The 27,121-nt window shown below is 39.5% G+C and overlaps 1 protein-coding gene across 1 annotated transcript in view; it reads right to left on the bottom strand.

Annotated features, from left to right (window-relative positions):
• Positions 1-3,406: 3,406 nt before the first annotated feature.
• The window catches only part of atp8a2 (ATPase phospholipid transporting 8A2), a 371,705-nt gene continuing 347,990 nt past the window's right edge, over positions 3,407-27,121 (bottom strand). Inside the window, exons 36-39 of the mRNA XM_052026103.1 lie at positions 23,192-23,280; positions 20,714-20,818; positions 9,861-9,949; positions 3,407-4,764 (exon numbers count right to left, since the gene is read on the bottom strand). Coding sequence (XP_051882063.1) covers positions 4,667-4,764; positions 9,861-9,949; positions 20,714-20,818; positions 23,192-23,280 — 381 coding nt within the window. The 3' untranslated portion in view covers positions 3,407-4,666. The remainder of the gene's footprint in view (positions 4,765-9,860; positions 9,950-20,713; positions 20,819-23,191; positions 23,281-27,121) is intronic.

Here is a 27,121-nt window from a genome sequence, read left to right as displayed (position 1 = left end):
TACATCTGAGCTCATTAAGCTTCAGGTAAACCATAAGATTTGTGAAATATTCCCACAGCATCAAACATTGACTGTGGTAATAACAGAGACAGATCAAGATGTTAAACAAATCTAAACTGACTGTGACTTAGTGAATGATGTTAATTTGATACAGGAGCAAGTTGTCAGTTGGAGCACAATGTTGGTGATGAGCCATAGGATTCAAAATAAGGTATTACTTAATTTCAAGTATGATGTGGTGTCCAGTGTCTTATACATCAAACATGTAAACGTTGCAAATCAGCTTTATGCTGATGTTTTTCTCCACATGAAATATAGAGATTATAAAATCCTAACAATTTTTAATTGTCATGCGTCCTGCCAGCAGTGTCAAATATTTCATAAGCTAGTATAAAAGGAATTTAATTTCAGGAACAGGGTGGAACTCACCGCTACTGCTACAGTGCACGTTTAGTGCTGGATGAATTTCTAGTCATCTGTTAAATATTTTGGTCAAAGGCAAATTTATGTAAATTTGTTTTGGACATGCACCTGGTTTCATTCACTTAGAAAGATTGTTGCATTGTGTGAATGACAGTATTTAAAAGAATTTTTGTGAAACCAAAAAGAAGCAATGTTACAGATTTAAAGTGATTTAGTTCTGCTGATGGTTGAGTGAATTGTGCATTGTAGGGCTAAATAATAAACATCAAGAAGATCCAGGTACTAATCTCATTTCAGTATTGATAATTGATTTCAAACATTTGGCTGATATATTGAATGATAAAAGGAATGAGTGTAACTGTATCCCAGCAAATGGACATCACCACGAACTGGTGGTGAGGAATGATGGAGGGAAGCACATGTGGTGTAACGAGGGGACAGAGAAAATGGGCAAAGAAGGTGAGAAATGGACAGTTTGATGTGATTTAAGGACTGCGAAAATTTCCAGTACAGCACATTGTCCTGAGCAGGCTTCTGGTAGAGTGCAAGCCCATGGCCTCGCATCGCTTGAGTTTTCCTGGTCATAGCATCAAACAGGAGGGGTCTGGTATTGATGGGGTGAGGATGAGTATTTCTGTAAAGTAACAAGAAATTTAGATGCTGGCCCTCTTCACTTTCCCAGCACAGACATTTGAGATGATACAGCTAAAGGAGTGCATGAATCAGAAATTCTAACCACAATATTCTGTGTCACTTTGGCCCTAAAATACGTTATAAATGGTGGTAACTGTAAACTGCAACAGGTATTTATATAAACAATTAAATAAAACTTAAAAACTCAAGAGCTAGAAGTTGAACAGATTCAAAAAACGCATGTTAAAGCAGCAGGTGGGATAGGGCACTGCACCTGTCTTATCGGAAAACCCTGGCAATTAAATTCTATTGCTCATGGGTCTGAAAATAATCAGTCAGGTACATGGCCAGAGGTTGCCGGTTATTTGGACAGGGCATTGGAGGTCAGCAGATGGTCAGTCAGGCCACTGAGGGCTGATGGTTAGTCAGGCAAGCTATTGGAGATCAATGGGTTGGCCAAACAGCCCATTGGAGGTTGATGATCAGCAGACCAGCCATTGGAGACCAGTGAGGATGTGAAGGTTTGATCATAAAAGCAATTGCATAATGGGGGTAATTGGTCAGGTAATCAAGGGTTCAGAGTGAGGGGTGGTGGTGGGGGTAAGAAAAGGACTTAAAGGATGATCTACCTGGAAAACAGTAGACCCCTTGGATCCCCATTCAGTGGACTAGATAATGTTGAGCTCACGTTTACCAACAATGATGAAGATCTCAGCCTTCCTGTCAGCCCTTACATTGCATGTGAAGTCCCTGCCGTTCATAGGCCTTCTGAATACAGAAGGATTTTGAGTAAATGTGCCCTCTGTTCTCTGACATTACAGCATATGCATGTGCCTGGAAACTTCTCCATGTGCAACATGCTTATGCAAGTTCTGGAACAAAAGTCCAGTTAAGTAGCCAATTGAAAATTCAATCATGTAGCCCATAAAAATGTTGTGCACCCAACAGAATTTCTTGACACTATTAAGCAATAATTCTCTTCAGCCCCGATTTGAGAATTGATAAAAACCCATGTTAGAGAAAGATAATATTTTTATTTGCAGCTTTTTACCCACGTAAGCAGATACCATGATATTTTGGAAGTGCTTAATGATTATCTACTAAATCCATAAATACCAGTTCCAAGCCTTGAATAGCCAATAGGATTTTGTTCCATGAGTCAGAAATAACTGTTGCTATTTATTACAGTATTAAAGGAACAAGAGAACATTAATCGGACAACATAAACTGTGAAAATGCTGGATAAATTTACTGGCCTACTGAAACCCAGTTGCTCTGCAGGGAGTGAATTAAATGTAGTTCCAAAGTTGTTCTGAGATATGCCTTGGAATGACACAGAGGAAGTTCCTATACGAGTTCCTCTTGCACACTCTCCACTGTCTTGTTCTTGTTTACTTTTTGAACACACTATGGTCATCTGTTCTGCCAGTGAGGGGATCCCCCCTACTGGAGGTCTCTATGTGGGAATTCTCCTTTTTTACATTGGAGAGCTGGTTGAAGAGCAGTCCTGTGCAACAAGTTGGTCACAGACTTCCAAGCTGCCCGTCATTTGTGGTCTGGCCGCATCTGTGTCATACGTACATGGAGTGGAAGAGGTTGCAGCCCCACTTTGAATACCTGCTCTTCAAATTCTGGTTGCACTTCAGCCCCATGCTGTGGGCACCTAACGCAGGGGGAGCAGCTCAGTTGACAGACCTCCTCACTGGACTTCCCCTCTGCCTAGCTAAGACAGCCATTCACATCCAGGCAGGGGGCTGTTTGGACAGGTGGGGGAGGGGTGGGTTGTCTGCTCATGCCGACTGCCTGCCCCTCTTCCAAGGTTACATTGACGTTTGGAGAGGCAGCATGCAGTGGCTGGGACCAGTAGGCACTGCAGGGACTGGATGGAGTGCATCCCAAATCAAGACAAAAATATTTTAAATGAAGTGATTTAAAGAACCAATGGGGGCTGGGAAATAAAGACTGAAAATAAAATAATGTCTCCCGAGTTAGATTACAAACTAAAGAATAATTAAACAGCTCAAAATGACACATGATGCAGTTTCACCTACTGATAAGCAGCAGACCCAGATGCTGCCAGTGGAACAGTTCCCAAATGTCTCGTGTTCAGATTTTTAGGAAATTATCACTGTAAGAGGTACATAAAAGATGGTCAACATCAAGATTAATCAACTAAAAGTGTAATCACAACATTACATCTTAAATGTTAAAGGTGGTGAGAAGAACAAGACATTTAACAGACAATGCAAGTTGTGTAATTTTTCTTGCTTTAATTCAACATTTATACATTTTGATAATTCTTATATAAGGTATATTTTTAAAAAAATGTAACCTGGGTCTATGTCTGAATGTTCCTAGAATTAATTAAAAACAAAGTAATTCTAAACATCAGCTGTGGCTCAGACAGGATTTTATCATTGGACTTCAGTTGACTTCTAAACTATGAAAGGAGTTAGTTTTTAAATACATATTGGGGGGGATAGAATAAAAGGATATTCATTTTCTCCAGGTCTTTATGAACTATAGACTCAGCTATGTTGAAATGGCACCCACTGCAATCTATTGCAAAATCTCTGGCAAGGGGATCAAGGCCAGTTAAAAGGTGGGAACAACAGTTTGGATTGGTGTTCATGTCATATGGGGAAGCACTCAGCTTCAGCTTAGTTTCTCCCTAGAAGGGGAGACCAAGGTCAGTTGTTCACTGTGTTAGAGGCAGTGGGTAGTGATTTGCATTACACCACTCCATCTCAACAACCCAGCACACACAGATTAAGTCACATATGTGTGCCGAACCATCAGATGATATTTTCACAAAAAGGCTAATATATCATGTAGGACTTTCCTGCATTTGGTAATCAGATTGCTGCATGAAATATTGTTTGGGAATATTATAATACATGAGAATATCACAAAAGCATTAAACAGACTATCTAAGTCCCAATGGATTAAACAGCGAGTCTGGGATATTAGTTCATTCTGATTCTCTACAGTTTTTTTTGAGATACAGCTAGGTTGCTCTGATGTCATTATTGTATGACAAGTTGAACAGCTGTGTATGTACTTTCTTTTTATAACAAATACAAGATCTCAAAGGCATTTACTGACTGCCACTGGCAGAGCCCATGTGTTCCCATCCTCCCACTACCAAGGAATTGCAGTAAAATTTCAGATCTTGTGGGCCAAGTGAACTAAGTGTACATATTCCTCACCCACTCTGTCCTTCACCTCCAGTACAGATAGTCAACCTGCTGAAGATATTTTGAACCCGAGTATGGAAAGGGGTGGGGAGGGAGATAGTGGGGTATGGAGTGGCAGTTCCATTCCGCTCCACCTAAAAAGGTACTGTACTCTTTTGAACAATTTTTTTTATATAAGCAGCTACAATATTACATTATTTCAGTCTGACCAAAACAGCAACACAAAATACTCTACAGCATTAGACCTCAGAAGAGAATAAATGTAAATCAAGCTTTTTGGCTAAGGCCACAAATATGAGGAATCTTTTCTCTTAACTGTCACTGATTATGATCAGTACTGATGGTCAGCATGCTCAAATGTCTTACAAAAAAAAATCACTAATCAGTCCAATACTTCAGGAAGGTAATGCTGGTCAGTCTGTAGGTAACTTCACTTTGCTGGTCTCATATGAACGGATTAAGTCCCTTTGTGAAACCACACCATTTTCCTCTTGAGAAAAAGCATAGCCATCTGAAAAAGAGCAAAATTATTATATATACTAATGGCACATTGATACTGCTTCCACATCCTGTTAAAGGAAGATTCTTACATTAATATAACTCACGGCAATCAACGCTGCAAGAAACTAACAGGCATGGTCATACTAGATGCAGCCTGCTCCCCAGACTTGCTACTCAGAATTCCCACTCACCCAAACATACTTCTTCCAGATGCCAAGAGCCAAACAAGCTAACCCTGTTCACCTAACTGTATCCTGCGAAGCCCAGCAAATCCCGAGTACGAATTGGAATCAGGCGATGCATCCTGAGGTTCAACTCCCCAGAATATTTTGACAACTTTTGACAGCTCACCCCAAAGGTTTTGAAATGTTTTTAAATGTCTGTTAGATGGACACATTTAAAAAATTAAATGCAAAAATCAATAAAATTAAAAACACCAAAAGGGGCTAACAAATAATTAAAACCATTAAAAAATAACCTGAACACTTACCTTTTTCCATAACTTCAGTGAATAAGCAGGGACACACCTCTTCCACCAGTGTTCCATGGCATGAAACTGAGGAACAGATGTGAAGTGCATCTGGCCCCTATGTTCATCATGTCTGTACTCAATAGCAAGTATAGCTCACCTTAAACTTCTGTATTTCATCAAACATGTACAGAAGTCTGGGATAAGCTACATTACAAAAGGCCGACAGCTATCAGCTCTCTCTGGAACAGCCAGCTATCAGTCAGCTCGATTTGGTCCAAGTGAATACAAAAGTTAGGAGAGTATGCTTCAACTATATATAACAGTTGTGAGGCCACATCTGGAGTACTATGCATAGTATGGGTCTCCTTCTTTCTTGCTAGAGTGTTAGCATGTTGGTTATTGTTCAGAGGTTTGCTAGACTAATACCCTGCCTGATGGGGAAAGGTTTGACAGACTACATTTGTATTTGTTGGGGGTTAAAGGAGTGGGTGGGGATTTGATTGAAACGAACAAGATCCGGGGGCAGGGAGGGGGAATAAAAACTGGGGGTCGAGTGGAATAAGCCTTTGGAATTCTTTTCCCTAAAAAGCAGTGACTAGTTTTAAGGTAGAATTAGATTCTCTATAAGCAAAAGGGTGAAAGGTTACTGAGAATAGGCAGGAAAGTAGAATTGAGGTTACAATCAGAACAGTCATGATCTTATTGAATGGTAGAAAAGGCTTGAGCTCCTGCTCCTAATTCGTATAATGTTCTAGGTGGGGAAAATCACATGGGAAAGATGCTTTATAATGTCAAGAATTTAAAGTATAAAGAAAAGCTAATATATTTCTTTTCCTTCATGAAGGTCTGGAAGTGATCCAACTGAAGCATCCAAGATTAGTGAAAGGGAATTGCCTGAACTGCAATCGATAATGTTTGCTATGATGAGGGATTCAATTAACTGGGGCACAAGTTAAAACTTAGGAAAACTAGATTTCGAAGCAATCAAGCAGAAGAACTATGAAAATGACTCATTTAAATAGGTTCAAGTAAATACGATGTATTCAAGGAAAGGGGACAGATACTATTCATAACATCCTGTGATTTCAGTTCTCAGTACCAACCACACCAACTCTATCCTTCTCCCTGACCACTGTCTGAAGCTGAACTTGGCTGTCTGCAACCTTGATGTCCTATCTGACCAAGCTGATCTTCTGTCAATGTCCATTTCCTTCATCAACACTGCATCCATTCATCTCTACAACATTGTCTCTCTCTCCTCTGCCTCACCTCATCCGTGCCTTCGTTAACTCTGTAATTTCCCATTCAAATACTCATTCAGCCACCTTCCCAACCTGCATCCCAAAGTTTGCTGCCTATGTCCTGATTCACACCATCCAAATCACCCACCTGCTCTGTATACTGGCATCTTGCAATGCCTACATCTTTAAACTTTCATCATAGTTTTCAAATCCACCCATGGCCTCACCCCTCCTCATCACTGCAACGATGCATGATTTCCATACCTCCATGTGTAGTAATTTACTTAGACCCCAAGTTTCAGAATTCTTTTCTGCCCCCTACCATTCTCTTTCTTCTTTATGCATCTTAAAACTTAGCTCTTTGACCAAGCTTTTGGACCTGTCCTAATGCAGATGCTCAAAATCTGAAATAAAAACAAAGTGCTAGAAATACTCAACAGCATCTGTGGAAAGAGAGTGGAGAGTGAAAGGTCTGTTTCTCTTTTCACAGATGCTGCTGAGCCTACCGAGTGTTTCCAGCATTTGATGCAATTTCCCCAAACTTAACTGAGAAAGGAGATAACATGTTCACAAGCGCCTGCAGTTTGGGAGCTCGTGTTCGATTACCATCAGGTAATGCAAGGGTATGGCGCAGACTATACCATCTTCCGATTTGCCTCTCCATGAACTTCATAATCGAGATTTATTAAGTATCAAGGAGAAAGCATCCACACCTTTTTTCTTACCCTACTGACAGTAGTATTAGTTCCAGTTTTTCACAATGTCATTCCATACCTATTAAACAATGATGAGGACAATAACTAATGATCCATGTAACAAAACTGGGAATGGGGCAGAGGGCAGATCCTCACATTGTGAATGCTAATCCCCACAATGAAAATAAGAGTAGAGATTTTAAAAAAATTAAACATCAATGAAAAACCCACTCACACTCTAGGAAAATCTTAATTCTTGCTTATCTGCAGTTTTTGTTCATTCTCATGAAATGTACTCATAAGAAACTAATAATAGACTGAATTTAGTCAGAATGCTGTTCCAAGACAGAGGGGACGTGATCAGGCAATTCAAATCTCAATTATTCCTGGTGATTAAGCTCCTATAATTGGCTAAAACTGAATTGAAATAAGTAATTTGTGCTCTGTTTTGTATGCATGCTAATAGTTTATTGAAGCACTGAAAATGTAAAGATACATTTTGGAGAAATAATCTTTCCAATTACGTATAAATTCCCATGTTTCTGACTCAAAGGTTGTAGGTGTCATTGCTGCAGCAAAATATAAATGAGGTAAACAAAAGACCGTAGTCTCCCTCTCCAATGAAGTTCCAATATACAAAACTCAGGATAACAAGGTTTCTGAGCAATGAAATTTCATTCATTTTAAAGCACAATAAAATTCCTCCCTTCTCTTTCGCCCTCCCCATGTTACTTACATCCTTAACCAGACAAAGAAAACCCTCAGCCTCAAACTATGTTCTATTCAACGCATCACACTGATTTTTACTCCCATAAACCAAGTGGCACTCCAAGACAGGCCTCAAATCATTATCAGCAGGAACATGAATGCATCAAACTATTAACACAATAACTCAATTCCCTCATGTCAAGCAGAGGATACACTGTTTATATCAAAATAGAGAATATTTGTGTCTGTCTTATTCAAGTATTTATCTCTCCTTTAACCAGCAGCTATTCAGTGGTGTCAGTTTTACAGGTTAGGGACTTGCTAAGGTTTGGACAGGCCTGGCTCCTTGCCCTTAGACCTATCCAGGATGTAAACTGATATGTATCATGCTGTGGTGCTACGGGTTACTTGCAATGGATATCCTGAATGGATGTGGAATAAAGGTACATTATGCTACTTTAGCCTAGTGTTCATTATTTCAGTGAAGTTAACCTCCAAATGTCAGTGGTGAAGTTAACCTCCAAATGTCAGTGGTGAAGTCAGCAGGGAAAATCATAAGAGCTGCCTATTCCTTAGAAAACTTTTCCAGCGGAACTGTGCAACTCTTTTCCCTTCCTGTATCCTAAATAGCATGGTGCAAACTTACAGCATTTAATATTTTATAATTAAGAATGAAGATAAATATCTATATGGGCTAAATGGTAAACTGTTCTTAATCCTTAATAGAAACAGAGGTCAATTATATAGATCATTAAATAAAATAAAGGAAAAATAGAATAATTAAAAGAAAAGGCTACTTTGGCATAGCTAGTAGAGCTGCTGCCTCACAGCTCCAGTGACCCAGGTTCAATCCTGACCTCTGGCGCTGTCTGTGTGATATTTGGATGTCCTCCCTGTGACTGCATGGGCTTCCCTCGGGTACTCAGTTTTCTCCCACATCCCAAAGATGCTGGGACTGGGAGGTTAATTGGACACTGTAAATCATTCCTAGTTTGTAGATCAATGGTACAATCTTGAGGTGCCTGATAGAGATGTGGGGAGAACAGGTTACCGGGAAATTTGGTGGGGGATTGTCATTTCTCTGAGAGTTGGTAAGGACTTGATGGGCTAAAATGGCCTCTTTATCTGTTGTAGGGAAACATGGCAGAAAAAGCATATGCACACACACCCATCAGCACTTGTAAGACTACAGAAAATACTGTGTCTCAAAGGAGAGAGAAAAAAAAAATCACAGCAGACAACATGTTTTAGAGTGTTTGAAAATATGATGAATGCTGGCTGAAAGGACCAGTAGGACAATGCACCTCATTGCATGTTACACATCAAATAAGCTAATAAGATTTGTGATGCATAAAGTCATGATTAATGTTTGCAGACCTGTAGACTGGGAAGGCAAAGAGGAGGGTGAAGGTTGTTAATTTGGAAAGTGTACGAATTGTTGGCCAAGGAAAACTATGAAATAGCATGCTCACTGATGTTCTAAAAAGAATTGCCCACAAGAGACTCCAGATGCTGGAACCTGGAGCAACAAACAGTCTACTGGAGGAACTCAGCAGGTCGAGCAGCATCTGTGAGGGAAAGGGACTATTAATATTTCAGGTCGAAACCCTGCATCAGTTACCCAAAATTTATCGAGGACGCTGAGCAACCAAACTGAAGAATTCTCGGGGAGGCGGGTTTTATCATTCACTTTTTCCAGTTTTGGAGAGAACAAAGAAAGAATAGGGAAAAACACATTTTAATACATTAATAACAATGATGTGCATTAATATGTTATTTACATGACTGACAGCAGCAATTGTATTTACACATGAAAGTGTTACTTCTCATGCAGTGTACAAAAGTTTACAAGATATTGGTTAGGTAAATCTGGTAAGACAGATGATGAAGCATTCCTGTAAAGTATTGAAAATTCATATTTATGAAAAGGCTGAACATTTTCTTTAGATACAAATGTAACTGAAACAGTTTGAAGCAGAGGAATACTTACGTGACACACGATGACCAGGATGGGCCCGAGCAAGGCTTGAAGAACTTTTCTTAAACACTCTCTTCAGCAAATAAGCACGTTCATTCAGACTGTGGAGAGAAACAAACCACATAGGAGTGCCACACTGGTAAATCAGGCTTCTGGCATGTTTTGATATGTGCAATGAAACAGGTTGTAAACATTTGGCAAATTCACAGCATAAAATCCAAAACAATTAGTCATTTAACTGCAAGATCCAGGTGACTCATTAGGGCAGCAATTAGGTAGAGGCAATTTCCTCAACCAACAATTAATTTACCAGAAATGTTAATTAGCACTTGTTAACAATGAGCAGGATAGATTTAAATCTGAACAAATCCTCTTAATTGCTTGGTGACAAGCAAACTAAATCTTTAATTTAAAGACTCTTGAATACAGGTTTTGGAAGTGTCCTGGTGTTTGAATTAATTTGTTGCTAGAAAACAATTAAGGAAGTTTGCCATCTTTATAGATTAACTGTAGCCGTATCCTCTCAAGCAAGTAATGACTGAAAACAAGATACTTATTTCAAATTTCAAACAATTTCTGGTTCATTCTATCAGATCATAATTATTGCTGCCCTCTTACTAGTTTCTTTTGAAGATCAGTATTCTCTGTATCATTCCTAACTGCACTCACTATTCCCATGGTAGAAGTGGGGGGAAAGGGGTGAAAAGAGGGTGGGGACAAAAGGGGGTCAGGGAGGGGAAGGACCAGAGGATGCAAGGGTGATGGAGGATATGGGGGAGCAGAAGAGGTGGGTAGGTGGTAAATCAAGGAAAAAAAAGAGTGGAGGGGGCAAGGAGAGAGAGGCAGTGTTGAGGGGAGGAGGAGGGAGGAGATAGGAAGGAGGTGAAAGGGTGGAAAAATCGTATATGGCTCCTACTCCAGGCTACTAATCAGAAACTCACATTAGTTTATGTCCATGTATGACCCAATGAATGCTGATAGCATTGGGCATGGCCGTGCCTGCCTTAGTCACATAGTCCTTCATCAAGACTCAAAATGCATCATAACTGGTTGAACTAGACTGAAGTGTGCCTTGTAGATTTTTCATTGTAGAATACTGCTTTCAGGTGAAGGTGAGAGAAAATTATAAGGAAGTAACAAAAAACCCACATGAGGCAATGAAGTGTGATGTTTTATTCCCCAAGGAAATTCCAGTTCACCAATGCGTGGGACAGGGAGCTGTGTATTTAAGAACCACAGCTGCAGACCTGCATCTTACCATTCCACTATGTAGGCTTCTGTCATATCAATACCATTGTTCTCTAGTTGTAGTTAGCATTCCTTTTGTGGTGTTCTGCTGAGGTGGCTCCAATTGCATTGGAGAGGTTAGAATGATAACTTATTCAAAAGTTGCACTTCAGGATTAGAATCACTGCCAATTTCCTATTGCCAAATTCCATCAATATTCTAATATTACAAGGTCAATTTAAAAAGTAATTGTATTTTGAGCAACCTAAATTCTTCAAAGGAGGCTTTTAATCTACATGCAATATCTAATGAGAATCTAGTCAGAGCATAAAATAAATTGTGGAGGGTGAAGACTTTTAATTGTAGCTTGTTAAGGCCATGTGAAGGAAATAAGTAGAGCTCTTATTTCAATCTGAAATTTGGGGCTTAACTGTAATTATTTATTTACATCATTTAACGGAGAATATGTCCTTCCCTCCATCCAGAAAACTGCAGCTCTGAAACTTTGAATGAAAGAGAATTTCAAGAGTAGTATCAAAACCACTGTTTTGTATTGGCCTTGAGAAAAATGCTTGTCTAGTCAGTCCCCTATGATCACAATGACGGCTTTGAGAAAATAGCACTTCGAGAGCACCCATAGCAGTGAGTAGGTCACGGCTGGGGGTCACCCACTGAAATGGTGAGATACTCTTTTGGTATTCATGAGCAGACTGACCAAGATTTATTTTCAGATCAGGAAGATTGGCATTTTCTATGGATTAGAAATGACAAAGCCCCAAACATGTATGAATTAAATTGTCCAGAACCATCCAATCTTAAACAATGATGTTTTGTTAACACTCAAAATATATTAATGTTATTTCAGAGAAAATCTAATGTTTTCATTTACACATTCTTTCAATGTTATAGAACCTGAAAAACTGAAATCAAGCAGACCAAACATTTTGCAGCTTCCAATAGTCTGTAGATTGACTTAACCAATTAAAAACAAGTGAATTGCAGTTACATACCTTCATAGAGAATACAATACACACAAAGTATCACAGAAGCCAGCAGGGATACCCAGTAAGAGTACTGAGGGAAAGGAGGGCTGCATGTGGGACACGCACACAACACAAAACCAGACAATGCAGCCCATGTCCTTCCCTGACCACTGTGTCACTTAGAATTCAGATAATCTTCTAAATGAGGGCAGGAGAAAACCCACAGAAGCCTATTTGAATTCTCCTTTAGCAGGGTATAAGCATGTGTGATGGAATTTTAGAAGAACAAAGGAAAGCAACATCACAGTGATTAGAACCAGTTGGAGACTACTGCAGTACAAGTTAAAAAAAGACTCGAAAATCTTTGACAGATTTAGTCACACTATTATCTAGTTCACAGATGGACCACCCAGAAAATTTGCAAGCAATTAGTGAAATAAAAACAGTACAGGGCAAGGCAGGGTGGTAGGGATGCAAATCTTACATGATCTCCATGAAAGCGTTTTGATAGCGAAGTGTGTCTGTGCGGAAGCATGCAGATGAAAACATTTTTAAATGAATATATAACATAGCAATTAAAATATACCTTTCTCCAACAGATGCAAGGAGTTGTCCCCAAAGATACATGGACGTAAGAGGGACAAATTCTGCTTGTGACAATGACTTTTCAATGTCCCATTACTTCCTATTCCTGTGTTCACCATTTCTGGCACCAAATCAAAACAAATATCAATATAAAGGAGAATGAACAGATGCACTAGGGGTGGGAATTTTTTGTGTTTCTGGACCTGATGGATACTCACCCTGTTGCCCATTTTAGACATCAGCTAGCTTTCCCTGATGAGTGCAATAGGTTTCCATTCAGTGTGCATGTTGTAATTAGGTTAAAATTTTCTTTAGCAATGATGCTTAGTTCTCTTCACTTAGTGTCAGAAATATAATCTGTGCCCTACCCAGAAGGTTGTTGAATTTAAGTTCTGAATTTGTTATGTCAGAGAAAGGCAATTTACTACTGTGAGTTAAGCACCCTGTACCTCATGTATATTTACTAATGGGTTGGATGTAGGCTAACATAGATTCCATTTGCCCTAAATACTATGGTGCTTTGCACATTGGATGTCGGCAGCTCAGTAAGTGACATTACCCATACCTTCGTGTGAGGGCAAAAATCAGAGCATTCACATCACAGAGATGCTACAAAATGCTGCAAATGCCATAGGGACTTAAAGAAGCAGAGTTCTGACACATGGTTCCAGGCTGGTAAATAACATTAGTCAGAACCATTAGCACTCTGGAAAATATAAAATAAGTGATAACAGAAACAAGGAGAATGCTATATTGTTTGGCTACTATGATGTTCTATTGGAATATACATATTTGTACAAGAGCAATAAACAAAGCTTAAAGGGAAAACATCAAGTTCCAAAGAACATGCAATTAATACTAAACAGTTTTTGAATGACCAGTTGCAGAGGTAAATTTGCTTTTATTTCATCTACAAGGTTACAAAATAACCTTCAAAGTAATTTTTCCCATTAATCTGACAGGACCCATTAACTGCTTGAGTCTTTTATCAGCAAATGATCATGTCAGGCAATTATATTTCCAATTTAGAAGATTGTAATTTCTAGGACTTTTGATTCCCCCTCCCTTAGTAAAATACAATCTACCAACAAAAACTTTAAGTCCATTTAATAATTAGAAAAGAAAACATTTTATAAGAATAGCTTAACATTTTTGAGCAAAAAGAGAGATTCTCCAAAAACAGTACATTCAAACAGTGACTTAAGTTAATTACAACTCTAATCTTTTTATTTCTGATGGTAATCTCTAAAGAAGTCTCTTTTAAAGTTGCTTTACTACACAGAAACTATTGTAAAGAAACTGACTTAGGTAACCAAGGCATTTATACCATGGTTGAAAATACTTGTGTGTGTGTCTGTTATAGATCCTGCTGACCCCTCTGTTAGGATACGTCCCACCTCAGAGACTGGGGGGTGGGGGGGGTGGGGGGGATTATATTTTGTAGTTTTTAATGTCTGTGAAGGCTATGGAGACAAAAAAATTCAGACTGAAATACGTTGGAAAATTCATGGATGTTTTCCATCATTCTTGGTACCATTAATTTATCTAAAAAAATCTTGATGCTGTTGGAAGCTCCGCTAATGGAGGTTAACTGTTATCACTAATGCTGATGGAAAAAGTCACTGATCAGCTTATTTTAATTGAATAAAGGAAAATTTGTTAAATAATAATAGCTATATCAACAATTTAACCTTGTTTAGAATCTTTAGCAGTTTCACAGAAGATTGATTTAATACCAGTAAATATCATGCATAAAGAATGATGGACTTAAAATTATACAGATCTAGAGCCATTGAACTGCTAAAGAAATATATTAAAGCCAACCAACCCTTTCAAGGGCTAGGCCCAATACTTCTAAGTCAGGACCTTCTACAGCCACTGGGAAAAGTAATCAGATGAGGATAACTAACAGATTGTTACAACTAATATCATACTGCATTGCTAATTAAGGATTCAATATGTCATCATTGCTTTTGGTTGATTATGTAAAGGGCATTTGAAGATCAAGACCTCAGACTTTCTGAGACCTACAGCAAGCATGTCAAGATACTGGAGAAGTATCACCAAAGCTGTCTTAACAAAATCCTCCAAACTCATTGGAACGATAAGTGAGCTAGTACCAGTGTCTTGTTCGAGGCCAACATCCCCAGTACTGAGGCCCTAATTACTTTGAGTCATATACATTGGGTTCACCATGACATTTGCATGCCACCTTCCAGGTTCCGGGAACAGACCTTCTGTTCCAAGCTCTGTCATGGGAGATGATTACAAGCAGACAGAGAAAAGATTTTCAAGTATGCTCAAAGTCTCCTTGAAGAAGTACAACATCTACATCGACTCCTGGGAATCTCTGGCCCACGAGCGCTCAAAGTGAAAGAGATTTGGCGATGGTACTGACAACCCTGAGCTCTTGCAACGGGGGCACAGAAATGCCCAAAAAAGGAGCAGGAGGAGAGCACCACCTCACAAAACTACCTTCCTGCCCACCAACTCCTGCCCCATCTGTAGAAGAGTCTGCAGTTCCCACACTGGTCACCTCAGAATCCAAGTCATCCTTGATCCTTTGATATCCTTGACGTAAAAAGGCAAGAATCACCTCAGAACATGCCCTTCAAAGGTTCATTCAGAACCATCAAGACTGCAAGCGTTACTTATCATCAAATGATATCATTCTCATCAGTTGCCACACGATACCATTTTGCTGACAGTCACTTGTGACCACTCTGCTTATCAACATAAAAGAATGATATCTATTTACACTGCTGGTCTGTTAGAAGAAATCTGTGGAATGAAAGTTGCAATGGAACTTTTATATTGTATTATCATTCCCTCAGTACTAATCAACAAGCTTCAAAACCTGGGCATCTGTACCTTCCTCTGCAACTGGATCCTCAACTTCCTTGTAGGGAGACCACAGTTAGTGCCAATCAGTAGTAGCAACTTCTCCTTGCTGACAGTCAACACAGGCGCACCTCAAGAATGCGTGCTCTACGCAGAACTGCTCTACTCTCTCTACACATGACTGTGTGGCTAAGCACAGCTCCAATGCCATCTATAAATTCACTGATGACACCACTGTTGTTGGCAGAGTTTCAGATGGTGATGAGGTGGTGTACAGGAGTGAGACAGATCAGCTGGTTGAGTGGTGTCACAAAAACAACCTCGTACTCAACGTCAGCAAGACCAAGGAATTGATTGTGGACGTCAGGAAGGGGAAGTTGGGAGAACACACACCAGTCCTCATTGAGGGGTCAGCAGTGGAAAGGGTGAGCAGCTTCAAGTTCCTGGGCATCAACATCTCAATCTCAGGCTCCACATTGATGCAATCATGAAGGCAGCACACCAGCAGTTCTACTTCATTAGGAGTTTGAGGAGATTTGGTATGTCACCAAAGACTCTTGCAAATTTCTACAGATGTACAGTGGAGTGTGTTCTGACTAGTTGCATCATCGTTGGTATGGAGGCTCCAATGCGCAGGATCAAAAGAGGCTGCAGAGGGTTGTAGACTCAGCCAGCTCCATCATGGGCACAACCCTCCCTGATATCTTCAAGAGGCGGTGCCTCAAGGCGGCAACATTCATCATTAAGGACCTTCACCACCCGGGACATGCCCTCTTCTCGTTACTACCATCAGGAAGGACTTACATGAACCTACTCAACGTTTTAGGAACAACTTCTTCCCCTCTGCCATCAGATTTCTGAACAGTCCATGAACCTATGAACACCATCTTGTTATTCCTCTTCTGCACTATTTACTTTTGTAATTTATAGTAATTTTCTATGTCTTGCACAGTACTGCTGCCACAAAACAACAAGTTTCATGACATATGTCAGTGACAGTAAACCTGATTCTGAGAAGTTCTAAATTGGGCTATGAATGCCCAACACAAAATAATAATACATCAGAAACAAATATCTTCTGGGAGAATCTATTTCTTAAGTTGAATCCTCTAAAAATCAGACTCATTTTAATGTAACAATATAGCTAGTGCATTCGTATATGATTTGTATAGGTACAAAGGTGCTTAAGACTTTCAACAAATGTGGTGTCATTAAGTTGACAAGACATCTGAGCATGCTTAAAAATTCAGTCATCAAGAGGAGAAAAAGACCTCCATTCAAATATCCATATCAGGACTAGACTAAAGCTCACTGATAAAAGATACAACATGTTACAAAAATACAAATGCAGGAAGCACTCAGCAGATCAAGCAGCATCTGTGCAGCAAGAGGCACAGCTGGTGATTTGAGTCAAAGTCAGTTCTGGAAAAGGATGAAAACACTTGTTTCTGTATTGCAGATTGGGAAAAGCACCTCATATTCTGCCTGGGTAGTCTACCCCTCCTCATCTGGATCCTTCTATCGCTGGATGGCTCTTGCTCCACCCTTTCCCTTCACCTTTTTATACTGGCCATCTCCCCTCCATCTTTCAGTCCAGATGAAGGGTATTGACTCAAAACATCAATTGTCCACTTCCCTCCATAGATGCTGCCCGACCTGCGGAGTTCCTCCAGCATCTTGATTGTTGATACAGATTGGGTGACCACTTGGCAAAACACCTCTGTTCAGTCCACAGGGGTGACCCTGAGCTTTCTGACTATCCCCACTCTAATCTCGTCGTCTTCAGCCTTCTATACTGATCTAATGATATCCAATGCAAGTTCAAGAAACAGCACCTCATCCTATGTCTGGCCAATTTGCAGCCATTGGGATTCAGTATTGGATTTAGCAGTTTCAGAAAACCATTTCTTTCCCCTTTCCACAGAAGGCGGCTAGAACTCGGTTTCAATTTATTTCTATATTTTTGTCTTCTGACTCTATTCACTAGTTTGTAGAGTAATTGTCACCTTGCCAACTTTGGTCTGCACCCTACCACAGGCATTCCCTCTGCACTCTCCAACCTTGGCCCACTCTGCAACTTAAAACCTGCTTGTTTTTTCCCTTTTCCAGTTCTGATGAAGGGTTCTTGGTCTGAAATGTTGACTCTTTATCCCCCCAACAGATGCTGTCTGACCTGCTGAGTACTTTCGGCAATTTCTATTTTTGTTTCAGCTTTCCAGAATCTGCGCTTTTATTTTTTAAACTCCAAAAATGTGTTTTATTTGGTTTTATTTTTCTATGGTTTTCAATAGGAATTTGTATTTCACTTTTAGGTATTTTTGAACATCTCAGAAATTATGTTTTTATGAAAGATTTAACACCAGTAATACATCTCAAATCGATATAGCAGACTGCCATTTTTTTCTCCTTTTAAGTGCAGGACCAGTTATAGCCACCCAGCTGATGCTGCTTATGACTGCGTGATGTGAAAAGCTTCACTACAGAGATTCCTTCCACAGTTTCCAGGATTTTCTGCTGGAAGGTCACAAAATAACTTTCGTTTGCTGCTATCTTACCACCAAAATCTATACCATGAGGTCTCTCATAGTTTAAGCTGCAGATGCAATTTATATTACATAACATACATGAAATCCAATCTAAACCTTTTGCATTTCTTTATTCCTTTCTAATGCTTTAAAACAGGCACAAAAGTTTGCTGCAGGAGTATCCCATCAACATTTAGTTGCTTATTTAGTTACTTAAATGGTGAGTTGACTATTAATGTTAAGCATTTAATTTAATGATGACTCTTCAGAAAAAAAAACCTTCTGGAACTCAATTAAATCAGTCAATTAAATCAGATCTGTTTCATTAATGTAATCTCTTCTTTTCATCCCGAGCAGGCTGGATAAAGGGATTCAATTTCTGCAGCAGCTAATCCCTTATTTGCTCCATACAGAAGCTCTCTTACCAAATCAATTGATATGATCAACAAACAACCTAGTCATTTCATTTTTTAAACAATGTTTAACTGCAATCACATATTCCCAAATACAAATTAAAATACATTTTTCTTATGCAAACTTTAAAAAAAAATTTCTCATGCTAAGCAGGATTTCAATCACTAGTAAGTCAATCAGAATGAAATAGCAACTATCCACAATTATTCAAATATTGCCCAAATGCTTTTTTTTCAATATTAGGGTAGTAAGACAATTCAGAAAAATAATTACTTAATTACAACAATGCAAATTATGCAGTGGTCACTAATCTTCAAAGCCAACACTAAATGATCTGCCTGTGCAGCGTTAGGAAGGGGACAATACTCCTGATAAACATGGTATCAGCCATGCTGCTGTCAAATATTCTGTATTTACAACTGGTTTATAATATATCTGTGGATAGAAATGTCTTGGAGTTTTGAAGTATGAATGTCATTAATTACTTTATACTTTAAAAAGGGGAATTAAATCAAAAATATAAACTAAAAATTCGTGTTTAGAACAGTTAAGAGAATCTGAGATAAAGGAAGGAATACAAGCAATATCTCTTCCGAATTATTAATATATTTTTGAGTCATAAATCATATATTTCTGACTTTTCTCCTTAACCATTTGTTTTACAATTACCCAGAAATTTAGCAAGGAGACCTTCTGAATTGTAGAATCATTCAGCACAAAAAAAAAGAGCCCTTTCAGCCCACCTTGTCCATGCCAACTGTGATGCCTATCTGTGTTAATCCCATTTGCCTGCATGAGGCCTGTATCCCTTTGTGCCTTTCCTAGCCAAGTACCTGTCCAACATTGTATCTGCCTCCACCACCTCCTGTGGCAGCTCATTCCAGATACTCACCACCCTCTATGTGAAAAAGTACCCCTCAGATCTCCTTCAAATTTTTCCTCCCTCAACTTAAACCTGTGCCCTCTTGTTCTAGAATCCCCTGCTCTGGGAAAATGATTCTATCTATCCTATCTATACTCCTCATAATTTTATAAACCTCCACCAGGTCAGCCCTCAGCCTACGTTCCAGTGAGAATAAAACCAGCCTATCCAATCTCTCCTCCCTCCATTCTAGGCAAGATACTGGTGAATCTTCTCTGCACTCTCTCTATTGTTACCACATTCTTCCTTGCAGTGTGGCAACCAGAACCGTACACAATACTCTAACCAATGTAACTGATTTTCTCCTCACGCTTGTTGTGTAGCTGCCAGCTTCTCATGGATGCAAATGGTACTGAACAGTGTTCTGCCACTCCACAACATGGTGGCCTCAATCAATTTTGGCACAATATTCCTGAAACATTGTGAATCATGAACAAGAAATTTGGAAAATGTAATTTTATACCTGTAAGAAAATATATTATGAGGAAACCCTCATTTGTACACCCACAAAGTGCTGGAGGAACTCAGCAGGTGAGGCAGCATCCATGGAGGGAAATAAACAGTCGATATTTTGGGTTGAGACCATCAGGACTGGAAAGGAAAAGGAGAAACCCTCTGCCCTCTTCCTTTCCAGTCTTGATGAAGGGTCTCAATCCAACTTGACTGTTTATTTCCCTCCATAGCTGTTGCTTCACCTGCTGAGTTCCTCCAGCACTTTGTGTGTGTTGCTCCAGATTTCCAGCATCTGCAAAATCTTGTTTCCAATGTATGCTGATGTATACATTCACAGTGACACATGCAATACCATTGAAAAATGTAATTTCTGCAGATTACTGCATGACACCACAACATTCATTTTGAACAAAAACTCTTGACATGCATTAATGATACTGTACGGAAAAGTAAAACAATGCAACAGCATTAGAAAGAGTGTCTTGAAATTCAAGTGTAGACTGAACAAATTGGTAATGAGCAAAAATTTTTTAAGAATACAGCACAGGGCTAAGTAATATTCCAATTGAATGGGTGCAAAACATGACGTAATGACTGATTCACGTGCAGGTTAGGAATTGTCCTAGGGAAGGTTATACAGAAACATGGCAGAAGATATATGTATTGCCATGGTTTCAGCATTACTGCTCACACATATTTCCCTTGTTTTCTTTCGGTGAAGGGGTTTGTTGCTAAGGAGGGCAGGGGAAAGAATAGGGATCATTTTTGTGCCCAAAACAGACAAGAGCAGATGTCGCTGTGACACAACAGGAGATCTTTTATGTACAATTTCCACTTTTCTCCTCTGAACAAACCTTTCAAACTGGAGTGTTTATTCAAACCTAGTGACAATATCACTTATTATTCTTGTCCTACCTCTTTGCACTGAAATCACGCAATACAGCCTTTGAAGGATCTTGGGATCGGGCTTCTAGCTCCTGAACCTCCTCCAACAAAGTTTTACGGTAAGTATGCCAGCCTCTGGGTGAAAGAAAATGATTTTCAGCAGGCTCGTAACCAACAGATGAAACGCTGAATATCCTGATCCTAATCAGAAATAGCTTACCAGAAAACTGCACAAAATGTATGCATTTTTAAAGAATTGTATACAGTAAATACATTTGAATCTGGGTATGATGAAACCTCATTGCTACTGAAGCAAATTTCAGTGACTTAAATCACATAGTGAATGCAATAACACTCATAATTGAAACAGCATCATGTGTAATTAGTCTGCAGTAAAGTAGCAGCAAACATCAGCTTCTTGTGCAGTTAGGGATGGGCAAATGCTGGGATCGAAGGGAATCTTGCATCCTGTAAGAATAATTTTAAAACTTTCATGCACCGCCCTTGCACCGGACCCGATTCTAACTGCCCTCACTGGCAGAGGGCCAGTAAAAACAGAAAGGAACAACTAAACAGAGACAGCTACTCACAACAACCATAAACACCTTTTACTGTATCGATTTATTATGTCAATTTTTTGAGCAGTTGAACCAGATACCAAAAAGAAGCAGATTAATGTTGAATGGAACCAAAGAAGTTATCAAGACCTGAAATAAATTTTCAAGCTGAGGTCTGAGCAGTGTGGTAGTGATCACTTCTTCTGCTGACATAATCTTCCAGGAGAGCCTCTCCTCTCATCTCAGGCCCCATCTCTCCACCCTCCCCCCATCACCTCAACCAAGGCCAGTGTTCCCTCTCCACCACGGCCAGCTTCTCTCCACGCCCTCGAACACAGTCAGTGACAGATTACCCCCTCCCTGCGGCCATGCTCCGTGCCTCCCCAATCCCCTTGACCCAAGCCAGTGGCAGACCTCACCATCCCAACTGCCTATCCTGGTTGAGTGGTAGCAGGGATGTGATGGCATAGCTGAGGACATTGTGACAAATATGGCAGGCTGCTTATATGAAATCAGATATTCATGAAAGGCAGGTGGCTGGTAAAGTGTGTGTTGTAAAGTTCTGGTAAAGAGGAATAAGTGTGTGTTGTTGATTGAGATTGAAGTCAAAACAATGAGGAATTGCATAGACCTGGGATTGCTCAGGAACTCGTACAAGCCTTTGGGGAGGTAGTAAACAATAAGTGTTTTAAGAGGTGAAGTGAGAGTTAAAAAACAGGATGAAATCCTTGAAGGACAAGAAGTTAGTGAAGTCAGGAAAAAGTCTGATGAATGACTGGAGAAATAAAGGACTGCAGATGCTGGAATCTAGAAGAAAAACATGATGATGCTGGAGGAACTCAGCAGGCCAGGCAGCATCCGCAGAGAAAAGCAGGCGGTCAACATTTTGGGTCAGGACCCTTCTTCAGGGCTGAAGAAAGGAAAAGGGGAAGCTCAATATACAGGAGGGACAAGCAGAGCAGTGATAGGTGGAGAAAAGAGGGGAGGTGGGGTGGGCACAAGGTGGTGATAAGTAGATGCAGGTAAGAGATAGTGATGGGCAGGTGCAGGGGAGGAGGGGAGAGCAGATCCATTGGGGATGGGTCAAAGGTAAGGAGAGAAAGGCAAAAAAATGTAGGAAAAATAAAGAGGCTAGGAAAGGGAAGAAGAGAAGCAGCATGGTGGGGGGTGGGGGTTAGTGGGGAAGGGGGGGTGTGGGGATTACTTAAAGTGGGAGAATTCAATGTTCATGCCGCTAGGCTGCAAGGTTCCAAGATGGAAAATGAGGTGTTGTTGAATGACTTACTGGTGAGGGCCTTGGTACCACCAATGAGGATTAACAGGACAGGGCAAGGCAGTGAGAGATTTCAGTAAAGGTCAAGCTGTCAACCTCCTCTTAGTCACGTTTCCATAAAATCGGGAACACTAGTTGTATCCATAGTATCACTACAGTCTTCTCTGTGAATCGATGGACAGTGTGGAAGGATAAGGAAAGAGTAATTGTTGAACTGACAAATGAATTCAGGAAGATGGTAGGAACTGGAGTATGGTTGAAGTTTGGTGGATCAGCATCACAAAGCGCTCAAACAGCTTCTGATTCAATACAACAGTCAGAACCTTTACACTTATTTTATGCCAAACTACTCATCCGCCCACCCCGCCAGCCACTCCTACCCCAGATCTGAGGGAGTCTGTGGTTTCATTAGCCACCAGAGAACCCACAAAATGAAGTGGAAGCAAGTCATCCTTGAACCCAAGGGACTATCTAAGAAGATTACCTGTAGATCACATTGTGCACCAGCTCAAAACAGCCTTAGCCCAACCCACCAACAAAATTTCAACACAAGAAACAAATTTAATAAAACAGTATTTGCAACATCTGTGAATCTCTAAGTTAGAACAAATCTTAAAACTGCACTCAAGGTGTTGTGCCAAATACAAATTTTTGCTGTTGCAATTCAGTTATACTTACGCTCTCCAAAATATGTCTTTTATCAAACATGCAATGGGCACCAGAATCAGTCCAAACCAGAATGATGCACATTTCATGATCATCTCAGCCTGCAAAACAGAGGATAAAAGACACATTTATCACCCACTATCAGAGAAATGTTGGGAAGAATGGGGAAGGAATGATGGAACTGATCATGCAAAATGAGGGTGGCTGTGTTCAGCAGCTGAAAACCTGGTGTAAAGGTTGATTATCCTATTTTGGTCTTCACAGAAAAGTTACAGAGTGAGGCCATTCAACCTGTTGAGTCTATATTGGCTCCAAGCAAGAGGAATCTGGCAAAACCCATTCTTTCGCCTTCTCTCCATTGGCCTGCAAATTGTTTCAAGTACTTATTCATCTCCCTTTTGAAAGCCATAATTGAATCTTCTTTCACTATGACCTTTGGCATTGCAATCCAGACCATATCTATTTGTTGTATAAAAGCATTTTTCCTCACAATTGCACACATACAGATAAGTAAGAGTTTTAAAGCAAAACACATTAAGAATAAAACTGGCATCAACCTAGGCAGTGGATTCAGTCATGACAAAGATATATCCTTCCCAGTCAATTCTTAACAAACATAAGAGGATTATGCAAAAATTGTCCTTTCCTATGTCATAAGGTGAGAAATGGAATTGTTCTAGGTTGGCATAAATGTATTTTTCAGCCCTTAAGCTCCCATCTGCAGTACCTTCTGTGCTAACTGTACTGATCAAGTTTGACAAGGACTTAAGCATTACACTATACATATTTTGGTATGCAAGGAGAAATGACAAGGTATGGATAAGTCTTAGTCACTGCCCTTAATAGTTTGTGGACATAAAAGAAAAAAAGCACAAGAAAAATTACACAGAATTTAACATCAAATTCAGTAGCTCCCACCTCTGAAAAAGCCTGACATTAAAAATGTGACAATATGGGCAGCTCAACTGAGTGTTCCCTTTGGGAGGTTAAAGGTTTTTATAATAATGGCTCAATGACAAACTGTGAATACTTCTGTTCTCATTGTGTATCCTTTTACATGCAAATATTAAGTAATGTTGATTCTTCTGTGCTGCGCAATAATTTTCCCTCTCTCCCTCTCACAAAATATGTGGAAGTTTAACTTCAAATGAGAAAATATTGAAGAAAACAATCGGGTATTCAGTGCGTACTTCAATATTCTTAGTGTTTTATCACATGAAAAATGATGCATCTTCTCTGCTGATTAAAACAGAATTGTGCATTTCTAAAATATGAAGATTTTTGGTCTTCAAAACCGTTCGGAAGTAAATTAGCATAGGTTGGTCCAGTTTAAGTTTTCCTCCAAAATATTTTTATAAATTTAGGTTCCAAAATAAACTTGATGATACGGTTTGAATGGCACGCTTTAATGTTATTACTACTTCATCATCTTCTAACTTTCTCACCTTAACCCATGTTATATATTTCATTTGCTTTAAATAGTTTTGTCCTCTTATAGCAGTGCTCGTCACATCTGTAATATAATTACAGATAGAACTAATAGAGCCATATAACATGGAAACAGGCCCTTAAGCCCACCAAGTATGCGCCGACCATCAAGCACCCATTTATACCAATCCTATACTAATTCTATTGTATTCTCCCACATACGCCTCAAATTCCATTATTCACCTACAGATATGGGGCAATTATACCATGGCCAATTGACCTATCAATCCACACATTTGTGAAATGTGAGAGGAATCCAGAACACCTGGAGAAAACCCATTGGATCACAGGGAGGACGTGCAAACTCCACACAGACAGCACTGCAGGTCACGACTGAACCCAACTTGCTGGAGCCATGAGTCTACTAGCTGTGCCACCCGCTAGTCACAGGGTCTTAGGTTTAGTGGAAGGCTTGTGCTACCCAATAAGTATAATCCAGGTCCACACTTATTAACTCACAAGATAAAATTTGTTGGGCACAAGCGTTTCACCAATGCTACAAAATGTGTCAACCTATGTTTCTGGTGTATATTGTGGACCCTAATGGACTTTATTTCTCAGTCCAGGGACGCTGGAGACAACTATACATAACATGTTAAATCCAAAGACTAAGCCTGGAACATTCCTGATCCACGGACCCAAGCACAGCAGTATGCATAATTCAGATGCGTTGTTCAATTTCAAGAGTTAGGAAGCAGTCATCTGAAAATGTATATCTGGATATCCCCCAGGGCCAAAAAGCAAACAGCTTATAAAATAATATATCAGACGGTAAATACATTCTTCAGATAATCTCTAGGTGTGACTAATTTGTCTGGCCTGGGATCTAAATTAACCTGTTAGCAATGTCAATTCAATAAACTTATGACACAAAACATGATAGTACCAGGAGGTAAAATAATGCTGGGGTACCATAGACAATCTATTAAATTTGAAAGATCAACTATTCATAGTTTTAATTCCATTCTCATATGGCCAAAAAGCTCTTCCACCAATTAAATGCTGAAGTAGAATTTCCTGCTGTATTTTGATACGTCTTCCCAGTAATTACATTTCCAGCAATTGCGACTAGAATAAATAGATATACCATTATTCTACAATACTAGATGAATGATGCAAAATAGCACTGAAACAGAAGTTTGCCTTGTCACTGAGAAAATAACAGGGTGTGGTCAAATTTAAATAACCCAGTTTGAGTATTATTCCTTGATAATGCTTAGTCATTAATGGTAAAGGAACAAAAAAAAAGCATTAAAAAAAAGTCTATTTAAAGAAATATGAAATGTCATGAAAGCTAGTCTTTTAGCAAGTGATTGATGCTGATTCTTCATGTTATCCAGTAACTCCTGACATTAGCTCCATTGGGATGATGTTTTCTGTCGTTCATTTGGTACAGAAAGAATCAGATCACCTTCAATTTCCAATTAGATAATTAACAAAAGGCAGTATTAGGAAAGCAACATTCAAGCATTACATTCTGAAGCTTAAAAGAAAAATCAGCCAAATTTGACCATGGCCTGATAGTTTCTCAGTGACAAGAAAAGAATCGTGTTTCAATGCCACTCTGCACCTCTGGGCAGTATCCAGTGACTACCATTAAAAAGTATGTGTGTGCAACTATGGGATCAAATTATGCAGTTACATAATTTACACAGTGGTGAAGAATTGATTCCAGTTATTTTGTTTTAAAAACTGGTGTCATGAATGTTATACTGGCAGTTGGGGTGGGCGAAGGACTTTAGTGGATTTTTAAGAGTCAAATGGTCTTTGATAGTTCTAACGTAATTGTTTTTGAGATCTCAATCGGTAACAACATTGTTCCAAAGAAAAACCTCATTACTGATATTACGCAATCTACACATGAATCAGACCTTTCATGCAAAAAAAAATGGACAGCCCTGAACTATATACTAATGGGTCTTTTACATGGACAGACATTCAAATCAAGTCCTATTTGCGACCGCAGTAATAAAATTAATCTATAGCACACATTAAAGACCATCCCAGTCAGGTAAAAAATCTTTTCCGGGCCACATACCTAACATTCATGCAGCCACATCAGATGCCATAACCTGATTCTAAAATCTAATTTCAATAAACGAGTTGCCTCACCAAAAGAAAAATGGTACTTGAACAAATTTCCTGTACTTGAACAAGTTCTTTTGTATTCATGTGGTTATACAGTCATACAGCATGGAAACAGGCCATTCGGCCCAATTGGTCCATGCCGACCAAGATTCCCATCTAAGCTAGTCCCATTTGCCTGTGTTTGGCCCATATACCTCTAAACCTTTCCTATCCATGTACCTGTCCGAGTACTTTTAAAATGTTGTTAATGTACCTGCCTCAACCACTTCCTCTGGCAGCTCATTCCATATAATGGCTGCTCTCTGGATGAAAAAGTTGCTCCTCAGGTTCCTATTAAATCTCTCCCCTCTCAGCTTAAACCTATGC

Source organism: Pristis pectinata, chromosome 11 (genome assembly GCF_009764475.1).
Source record: "Pristis pectinata isolate sPriPec2 chromosome 11, sPriPec2.1.pri, whole genome shotgun sequence".
NCBI lineage: Eukaryota > Metazoa > Chordata > Chondrichthyes > Rhinopristiformes > Pristidae > Pristis > Pristis pectinata.
Note: the sequence above shows the minus strand (reverse complement) of the source record. Positions and strands in the feature narration are given on the sequence as shown.